Here is a 10,921-nt window from a genome sequence, read left to right on the forward strand (position 1 = left end):
AATTCACATAGGTCTACTGTCCCGATTTCCCTATACTAGGCCTATATATTATGGAAGTAGTTATTTTTGGACGCAGGGTGACAGAATGGGTGTTACATTAATCCCGAATGTCAATTATTTTGGATATCCCCCTCATCTAACACTCCTGATTTATCTGGTTGGCTCAGTAATAGAGAACGCATGACCTCGGGTGAAACCAATAAGTGTCTTTTGTCAGCATACTGTTTACTACAGTAAACTCTAGTCAAATTTCAACTATAGAAAATAATAAAGTGTACTACAGTGTTTACAACAGTTTAACAATTTACTACTACACTACAGAACTAATACCACAGATTATTATTCAATAATTACTATATATTTTAATACAGCTTGATAGGTTAAACATTTAAACATACTACAGTATTTTTACATGCGACCTAGGTTATAAAATGTATACACTAACCCATACCGCAAAAAATGTATCTGGTTTTAAATATACATTTATTTCAGGGGCAACCAATACATTTTAATTTTACAACCCATACGGCAAAAAATATATATTTTTCCTGGCCAAAATATAAAAGTTCACATAAAATATATAAAGTTTAAGTATAAAGTGAACAAGCATGTATAATATATAAAAATTATATGTTTGCAATTGAAAATATATTTAATTTTACCCTTTTCAAATATACAAAGTTTTTCTTCATGACGTAAATATATATGATTTAAAATATATTTCTTTTTAAAATATATTAAAAAATGTTTATTAAAAAATTACATATTTAAAAAATGGCCAAAAAATATATTTGTGAAAAACTAATTTTTTTAAACATTTGCCGTATGGGAACCACCACTGAAATGCAAACAAATAAAGAAATAATTTCAAAACAGACAAACACTTAAATTACTAATAAACTATTCAGAATATGTAATTAATCATATATTTTTTGTACAGACTCTTGCGGTTCATTGCTGTAAAAGATGCCGGCAATATTCATGTAAAAAATGAATCACTGTAAACCAGTCAAGCAGGTGGTCTGCGCGCGCACATTGGAGTTATTCTCATTTTTGACATTAAAGGCGCTCGTGCATGTCGGCGGTCACGTGACTCGTCATATATGATGCGCGCGGAGCTGAAGCTCATCTCATTCCCTGTGAAGTGTTCACTCAACAGTGTGCTGCAGATCAGTGAGGAAGACCCACAACAGCTATGTGAAGGTAAAATCAATCTCTGCTTTTATTTCGCTATTACACTTGTAGTGTATGGCGCTTCTGTAATGTTTTAACATCGATTATGTCAAATTTTTATAAGTGAAAAGTTAGTTTCATATTTCATACGAAGCGTACATCGTGTTCAAACGCATATTAAATATGATCGTTTTCAAATGATTGAATATCGGTCAAGTTCATTAGGATATTTCAACCCAAACTAAGAGACTGAGGTAAATTTAAATCTCTCATGATTGATTTGAAAAACAGTTTACAATTTAGTACTCAGTTTTAATTTTGCATTATATGTTTATGACAATATAAATATCTATTGTACTAAAATGTTGAGTTATTTCAATCAATGGTTTCGTTAAATAGCCAACCGGAGATTTTCTAGGTTCATTTTAAACCAACGGCATATTTTAACCAACCATTAGTTGAAACAAACCAGTGTTCAAATATTATTGCATATTATATAATATATTTAATAGTAACACTTCACAATAAGGTTGTATTTGTTTACATTAGTTAATGCATTAGCTAACAATGAACAATACGTCTACAGCATTTATTAATCTTAGTTCATGTTCATTTCTGTTTTTCTAATATATTATTAAAATTGAAAGTTGTATCTGTTATCATTAGTTAATGCACAATAAACTAACATGGAATAAATGTATTGTCATTAACAAACAATAATTAAATACTGATAAACTAAATTGCTCATTCTTGTTAGCTATTACAAATACAACCTTATTGTAAAGTGTTACATATTTGATCAAATATTTTAGATAGAGTATAGTAAAGGATCACAGCAACATCACCAGTGTTAAATGTACATTGCGTGTATATATGGGTACCACCAGACCTGGTGATTTTGCTGTAACTAATTTTTAATATCTATTAAACAAACCTGCATGAAATGTTTTCATTATCCCTAAGATAGGTTTCAGAGTCATACAACCAATATAAAGTCAGCTGTTGTCATTCAGTATGAATGGTGTTGATATATTCGGTAATTAACCGTGGGATATTGTTGTAGGTTGAGTCTGATCTCTCACATCAATTATTCAAAGCCAGAGTGTCTTAGAGTAATAATCCCTGGATGGCCATTCATGCAGGACAAACCAGCCGTACTGAGAGAGGGCATTTATCTGTGAGCTCAGCCAAACATCCACTGAGCTGTCGAAAGCTCGATATCCTCTGTTGACTCTTTGGAACAAACCTTATTTTCTTCATTTCGTCCATTAGGTTTCCTATTATCAAGCACTTTCGATCATGCTATTCCCTGCCTCAAAGTCCGACGTCAAAGCCGTTCTGGACGGAGTGGCAGAAACCACCTTCCGAACCATTACATCCGGACTGCAGTACTTGGGATCAAATGACATCGGCTACGACGATCAGATCATCGATGGCGACTTCGCCAAAGGCGGATACCCTCTGCACAAGCCGCTTTCAGCCTACCGCAGGAGCTCGTTCTCGGATAAAGTCGGACCGGATGAGGAGCTCATCCTGAAAGGTATCCCTTTCTATCCCACCAACAGCTCTGATGGATTCGGAAACTGGAGCCTGGGAGAAGACGGGAGCAGCCTGCAGTGCGGGGAGAACTTTATGGACATGGAGTGTTTCATGATATTGACTCCGAGTCAACAGCTGGCCGTGGCCGTGCTGTCGCTCACGCTCGGCACTTTCACGGTGTTGGAAAACCTGGTGGTCCTGTGCGTGATACTGAGGTCACGGACCCTGCGCTGCAGGCCCTCCTATCATTTCATCGGTAGCTTGGCCATCGCCGACCTGCTCGGCAGCGTGATCTTCGTCTACAGCTTCTTGGACTTTCACGTCTTTCACCGCAAAGACAGTCCTGACGTGTTTCTGTTCAAACTGGGCGGCGTGACGGCCTCTTTTACCGCGTCAGTGGGAAGCCTCTTCCTCACCGCCATCGATCGCTACATATCCATCCATCGGCCGCTGGCGTACAGGCGAATCGTCACGCGCACCAAAGCTGTGATCGCCTTCTGCATGATGTGGGCGATCTCTGTCGTCATCGCCGTGTTGCCTCTGCTGGGCTGGAACTGCAAACGTCTGAACTCTGTCTGTTCCGACATCTTTCCTCTAATAGATGAGAACTATCTGATGTTTTGGATCGGCGTGACCAGCGTTCTGGTCATATTCATTATCTACGCCTACATGTACATCCTCTGGAAGGCCCATCACCACACGGTGAGGATGTTAAGACGCACGTCGCAAAAAAGCCTGGTCGTCCACTCTTCGGACGGCACCAAGGTCCAGACCGTCAGGCCGGACCAGGTCCGCATGGACATCCGTCTGGCCAAGACGCTGGTGCTGATTCTGGTGGTATTAGTGATCTGCTGGGGGCCTCTTTTGGCCATCATGGTGTACGATCTGTTCTGGCGGATGGATGACAACATTAAGACGGTGTTTGCGTTCTGCAGCATGCTCTGCCTGCTTAACTCCACCGTCAACCCCATCATCTACGCTCTGAGGAGTAAAGACCTACGCAGAGCCTTCCTCGCCACCTGCCAGGGTTGCAGGAGCGTCTCCAGCACGTCTCTACAGCTCGACAACAGCCTGGAGTCGGACTGTCAAAACCGAAATCAACACATCGCTGCCAGCCGCGCAGCTGAGAGCTGCGTGAAGACCACTGTGAAAATAGCCAAACTGACAATGTCCGTTTCGGCCGAGACGTCCGCGGAGGCCGTCTGATGGTTTGGAGTTGCGTGCAGGTATTCATGCATAAAGGTGAAAATACAAAGCCGGTTCGATGAATTGTTCACGGACGGTTTATTGCTCAAGTGCCAAATGTTTTTTTCAGAAGTACTACAGGAGGATCTCAAACACTGTTTGAATATGTTGGGCTCTTTGTTGTCGTTGCCATTATATTATTTAAGTGTAACTGAAGATATGTGGATGTGCTTTATTAAAGTTGACTATATTTTTATACTTTCAATTTTTTGCTTTTGAACAATGATATCTTCTCATGGGAATAAGGGGCTAATGATCTTCTCAATATGAATACAATGTAAGTATGAATTTAAATGTAGATGTATCATATGTAAATATGTTGTTAAGCTCTGTGGTGTTATTTGTTGGTTCAGCATCACATTTTGTTGTTTATTTTGCCAAATATTATTGAAGAAGAATTATAATATATTATACAGTTGGTGAATAGGGAGCGCCTGTCCTGTTGATCCTCATAAGAATGAGGACTTTATTTGGGACACAGATCTATTAAATGATGCTTAAGTGTTAATGTTGTGAAGATCAGGACGAATAAAGGATTTACTTTTTTTACAAGATGGACTTAACTGTCACAAATAACAGTGACAATGTAAAAGCACTAATAATTATGATGATAACAATAATGTTGTGTTGGTTTTAATAACCAGATTGTTTGTTTGTATTTCTGCTGATGTATTTTTTAGACGTAAGTAAAAAATCATTTTAAAAGCACAAACCCCAGAGAAAATACATGAGCTGGTATGTTTACGCACCTGTTGTTAATACAGACGAATGCATCATGAACAAACAGCTTAACATGTAAATAAGGCGATTGTACAGTAATGCCTTAAACTGTGATATAGTGTGGTGGATATTTTAGTTTGCACTGTTCAAAACTTTAGATCAACTTTAAATACCTTTACCTAAAATAAAAAGTGGCTTTTGTTCCAAAGTTGTTCTGTTTAAAAGTGATGTCTCAAAATACAAAAGCAAAACTTAATGGCTGCTCTTACACATATGTATCAAGTGTTTTTTAATAAAGTCAGTACTGAACACTGAAACGGTGTACGAAATATATATTTCAATCAAAATGATGTTTAATATTCTGGATGAAGAACTGTGACCCTAAGAACATCAAATGAACGTCTCTGTCTCCCTCTAGTGGATAGTGACAGCCTCTTTGTTACAGTGCAGTCATTTTGGTGTATTATTTCTACTTAGCAAATAAAGGAAACACAGGAATGAAATGTTGATTTGGTTTAAAATGATTTTATTATGTAAGGAAAAGAAATCATGGATACGAAAGTTTTAAGATTGCAGATATTTATGTGTCACTCACACTGTTATATAAGTGTACAACGTTCAGTGAAATAAAAACTAACAAACTCTATATACTGTGCAAACTATTTCAAAGTATAAGCTAAAACTAAAATACCTATTTAAGCTAAGCTAGAAATGCACAGAATGTAAAGAAATAAAAAGTAGTGTGACTACAGAGTAACAGTAAAGTGCAGTGTGTGAATAACAATACACCACTAGTCTTTAAAAGTGTATACTTAACGAGGTGTTTATATTCATGTTAAGGAGACTGATGGCATGAGGGAACAGGTTCCTCCCAATTCTCTATTTTGCTTACCAGACTGCAGCAGTCTGAACAGTAATTTTCAGGGTGGGTGGAGTTTTTAAGAATCTTTACACCCCTGGCACTGCAGCACATTGTCATGCAGATAGGAGAGAGCAGACACAGAGATGTGTACCACTCTCTACATGGCTTTACATGAGCAGTTTTCAAAATCTCTTCAAAGATCCTGAATCTTCTCAGCAGTCACAGGCGGTACTGCTATTGCTTGTTGTTTTTTTCCACCTGAAATGGAACGTGATGTGTTCAGGTCAGGCTCTCAGAGATGTACACTTCAAGGTTGAAGCTGCTCGCTCTCTCTCCCGGGGTCCTGCTGATCATGAGTATAGTGTAGATTCCCTGCTGTTGTCTTCTCTGGCAGTAAACAACCAGCTTCTGGGTTTTGCTGACATTCAGAGAAAGAAAAGGTTTGCCTGGCACCACAATGCCAGTTCCTCCGCATAATCCAGGTAGGCAGCCTTATTATGGAGCTGTGCGAGGAAACAGTATTGTGTATAGAGGGAGTAAAGCAGTGGACTCAGAACATAGCCCTGCGGTACCCCTGTATTCAAAGTAATGGTGTTGAAAGTGGTGTGGCCAATTTTCACTACCTGGGGTGTGCCTGAGAGAAAATTCTGAACCCGGACAGAGGAGGACATGTAGGTCTCAACTTTACGGTTAATTATGAAAACTTATGTGACTGTAAATAAGTTAATTTATATGCTGCCACTGAGCAATAATCACAATCAAATATTCCAGGAATTGTGTAATCATTTCTAAAGAAAGAACTTAAAATATATATCTCAAAAACAATACGTGTGAAAATTACGAACATCATAAATTTGTAGTATTTTGAGCATATCTTATAAGATACAATATATATATATACATACATACAATAATGTAATATTTATATTAATCAGTGTGTTTGTATTAAATAGTTCCTAATGCTTAAGAACAAACAAAAAAATATAATTAACAAGGAACAAAAAAGAATTGATAGACACATGATTTCATTCCTTTTTGATGCAGATGAAGTTGAGTTGGTGAGATTGAGGAAGGCTGATCCAGCGATGAGCTCCTCCAGACTGAACTGCTCCAGCTCTGTGTTCAGTGTTGCAGTCCATTAGTTTTGTCCCGTTCCCTGGAGCCCAATTCTGATAGCACACAGCCTCTCCTCGTATCCAGATCCAGAGGTTCATGAGGCAGTAATAGTGTAAACCCATCCACACGGCGTCAGTAGAGGCTCGATGAATCACTTCTGTCACCATGTACTGAATCTCCTCTGACTCAACTGAAATCAGATCCACATGATTCTCTCTGCAGTATCTCAGAGCTTCAGACCAGCTCAGTTTCATCTGGATCAGTATCAGCTTATCTGAACACACAACAACCACAAACAGAAACTACACATGAGATCAAAGCAAACATACCGGACAAACACTGTGTGATGAACTGAGATAATTTGAATAATAAAGAAACTTCTGTTACCTTCATGACACACAAAAGTACAAGATAAATCTCCACGCGAATCGATCCACCGTCCCTGATCTATTACACTGGCAGTTGTATAATCTTCAGATCCACCAGCATTATTAGGTTCACCAGCCAGCCAGTATCTGAAGGTGGAGTCACTCTTATCTGACCACTCCCATGAGTCCCTGAACAGACCAATCCAGACAGATATCTGACTGTCATTCATAATCATCTGAATCTGTTGATTCTCATTTTGATTCCTCACACTGGTCAGATCAGTATGATTCTGTCTGCAGAAGATCTGAGCATCTCTCCATGTTTTATTAGAAGTTCCAATGATGTGTCCTTTACTGCTCTCTGTTTGAGAAAATAAAGATTGTTTAATGATTTTCTTTGACTCTTACTACACTAATTACAGTATGGATGTGAATCTTTTGGAACTCTTTATCTGTTTGCATTTCTCTCAATTTTCTCTCAGAGTTTATTAAAGTATAAACACTCACACAGATTTAAGTTTTAAGAGGACACGTAGTTTGTACCCATAAGGCAAAAAATATGTTTTGTAGTATTTTGTAGTTTTGTAGTAAAGTATTTTGCAGTTAAAAATATATTATATTTAGTTATCTTTACAGGTTTGTAAAATAGAAAGTTTTTCTTCAAAAAGCAACGTGAATATAAAGGCTTTAAAATCTAGGGGAGACCGGGGCTGGTTGTCTCATGGGTTGGTTGTCACACTGCTTTTCCAGACATACTACACGGCGCTGTGCTACAATTTTGATATAAATTTGTTGACCTTTAATAGCTTACTCATTTGCACTTGAAATTTTGCTGAGCAGACACAAAACATTGAGGTTAGGAGACAATTTTTTATTTTTATGGGTCAGAGTAAATTTTCATGTTGGTGTTGTTTTTGTGTTGAGATCTTGTAGGATATTAGTCATTCAAAAACAAAACACTCATTAAAAAGCTAAAAGTAGTAGCTTTATTTTGAGTCATCTTTTAGCGATCAAGTTAAAGCGGTGTGGCAGCTAGCTTATCATGTTTGTCAAGAAGTCAGTTGGGGATGGTTGTCACATACTGTAGCTTGCAGGGTTGTCACATAAGAATATTCGACATGTAGACCTTTTAAGACTGTTTGTCTTTGTGTTTGCTGTTAAAATAAAATAAAGCATTAAATAAAGAGGTCTCAACACAAAAAAATATTTCATTTCTTTACACAGTAGACAATAGGCTTTGTGTTATGAGGATGTATGGATGAACCCAAATGCAGACAACAAGGGGTTAACTCAGGATATTTAATGAATAAAACAGAAAACAAAACCCACGAGGGGGCAAAACAATATAAACAGGAAGACTTTGTGAACACTAAACTAGACAGGACACAGGACTAAACTATGTTACAAAACTGAATACACTTAACAATAAACTAGACAGAACACTTGAAATATTAACCACTAGACTAGACTTGACAGCTTTACAGCGTACTCACATGAATGGGAAACAATGCACAAGCACAGGACAACAAACACAAGGATCTTAAATAGAGGACAACTAATGAGGGCAACAGGTGACAGAAGTTAAACAATGAAGATGAGAACAAGGGAGCGGGGTAAAAGAGACAAGACACAGGGAACACGTGGTCTAGTAAACCAATACTGAGACCACGTGAACCCACACGAAACATGGGTCTGTCATGATTCTGCCACAAGACTAGATTAAACAAAGGACAAGATGGCAGAACCATGACAGAATCCCCCCCTAAAGGAGCGGCTTCCAGACGCTCCCCAGGGAAACACTAGCCATGGGACAAGACAGACTGACAGATAGACAGACACCAAGAAAACATGACAAATAACATCAATGGGAGACAAGAATACAATACGAGAGGGTTGGGGTGACATAATAAAAACAACAAACAAGGTAGGGGGGCGGAGGCAAAACAGTGTTCACAAAAGGAAGTCCAGGTAGGGTGGAGCTGGGTGGGCAAGGGGTCTTGGGTTCAGGGGTAGAGGGCTTGGGGCGAGGAGTCCGGGCAGGCTTGGGGGTCTTGGTAGGTGAAGCAGGTCCAGAAGGGGCAGCTTGAGGCAAGGCTGAGGCAGGGAGGACAGGAGGCACAATGGGGAACAAGGCAGGGTCTGCGGGCAGGAAAGGGGCAGACACAGGAGTGGGTAAACCGGGGCTAACTGGGTTGGGAAGGGAGTCTAGGGAGGACATGGAGACAGAGGCAGGGGACCAGGCAGAGGAACAGGACGATGGTGCACGGGAGGAAGCAGCTGATGGCGCCGAAGAGACAGGGGGCGCTGCGTCCGGCAGCGGAGACGAGACAGGGACAGGGGGCACTGCTTCCGGCAGCGGAGACGAGACACGAGACGGTGGCTGCGCAGACGGCAGGGGCTGCAGTGGTGGCTGCGCAGACGGCAGGGGCTGCAGCGGTGGCTGGGCAGACGGCAGGGGCTGCAGCGGTGGTTGCGCAGACGGCAGGGGCTGCAGCGGTGGCTGCGCAGACGGCAGGGGCTGCAGCGGTGGCTGCGCAGACGGCAGGGGCTGCAGCGGTGGCTGCGCAGACGGCTGGGGCTGCAGCGGTGGCTGCGCAGGCTGAGGCTGAGGGTCCACAACCCCCTCCTCTTGCGCGGGCATGGTGCGGTAAACGGGGCAGGTGGGATGAGCGCAAGGATCTTAAATAGAGGACAACTAATGAGGGCAACAGGTGACAGAAGTTAAACAATGAAGATGAGAACAACAAGGGAGCGGGGTAAAAGAGACAAGACACAGGGAACACGTGGTCTAGTAAACCAATACTGAGACCACGTGAACCCACACAAAACATGGGTCTGTCATGATTCTGCCACAAGACTAGATTAAACAAAGGACAAGATGGCAGAACCATGACATTATGCCCAGCCGCACTACTTCCTGAACTTCAGCCAGCTTCTTGTTTCCTGTCTGCCATTATTGGACAAACTGATTAAACCAGGTGTGCCTGACATCAGTAGTCACAACAACAATAATCCTGAAAGATTTTTTGAAGATGAGCAATTCATGCATGAGTAAAAATTGTGACAACCAACCCCGGTCTCCCCTATTTATTTTTAAAACATATTTCAAAATATACAAAAAAATGTCCAAAAAATATATGGTGAAAAATATATATTTGTAAACAGATTTCAAAAAATCTTTTTTCAATTATATTTGTTATTAGTGAATGTGATTTCTGTTTCTGTTATGTATATTATTGTTGTCTTGTAAAGTTTACATCTGATCATGTTTTGTTAAGTGTAGGTTTGATGTAATTTTAAGAAGCTGCACTCACCATTGTAGCAGATGAAGCTCATGTTCACATTACAGTCCTGCTGACCCCATGTTCCATTTCTCATATAAGCACAATTTTTCGAACCATTTAATTCTCCATTATACCAGTTAGTATAGTTCACAGGATCACCCAGAGACCACTTCCATGTATAAACACTTGATCTCCTCAGTCCAATCCAGATGAGGTTAGTGGAACTGTTATTCACGCTCTTTGTCACTTGTTTCATGTCGTTCATGTTGTTCACTGTGGCCAGATCTGTGTAATTCTCTTTGCAGTATATCTGAGCTTTAGTCCAGTTCGTCTTCATGTTTATATGGTAATAGCGGCGCAGAATGCATTCAGATAATGAACAGAGAGCTATGAAAGAAAGAGTTTGAGTCAAATCTCATGAGATTATAAACCAAACATAAAACCAGAAACACAAACTCACCAATGAGAAGAAGTGTGAAATATACAGTTTGAGCCATTGCTGAAAAAGAAACAACATCAGATGTTGATTTTATTCCGCCTTTTTACAATTCTGATAATTATTTATTTCATTTAAAATGTGTCAACTCTTTTAATGCACTCTAAAAATGTCTAGG

At 39.9% G+C, this 10,921-nt stretch overlaps 2 protein-coding genes across 2 annotated transcripts; one reads left to right on the plus strand and one right to left on the minus strand.

Annotated features, from left to right (window-relative positions):
- Nucleotides 1-1,058: 1,058 nt before the first annotated feature.
- On the plus strand, nucleotides 1,059-4,994 carry cnr1 (cannabinoid receptor 1). The gene is made up of 2 exons (XM_055186747.2): nucleotides 1,059-1,203; nucleotides 2,446-4,994. The coding sequence occupies exon 2, from the start codon at nucleotides 2,473-2,475 to the stop codon at nucleotides 3,916-3,918; it is 1,446 nt and encodes a 481-aa protein (XP_055042722.1). The 5' UTR covers nucleotides 1,059-1,203; nucleotides 2,446-2,472; the 3' UTR covers nucleotides 3,919-4,994.
- Nucleotides 4,995-6,500: 1,506 nt separating this feature from the next.
- Nucleotides 6,501-10,921, minus strand: LOC129429808 (C-type mannose receptor 2-like). The gene is made up of 4 exons (XM_073855691.1): nucleotides 10,768-10,921; nucleotides 10,338-10,694; nucleotides 7,043-7,384; nucleotides 6,501-6,929 (listed from the first exon to the last, which is right to left on the minus strand). Exons 1-4 carry the CDS (start codon nucleotides 10,802-10,804, stop codon nucleotides 6,565-6,567), a joined length of 1,101 nt encoding a protein of 366 aa, XP_073711792.1. The 5' UTR covers nucleotides 10,805-10,921; the 3' UTR covers nucleotides 6,501-6,564.

This window comes from Misgurnus anguillicaudatus, chromosome 18 (assembly GCF_027580225.2).
Source record: "Misgurnus anguillicaudatus chromosome 18, ASM2758022v2, whole genome shotgun sequence".
Lineage (NCBI taxonomy): Eukaryota > Metazoa > Chordata > Actinopteri > Cypriniformes > Cobitidae > Misgurnus > Misgurnus anguillicaudatus.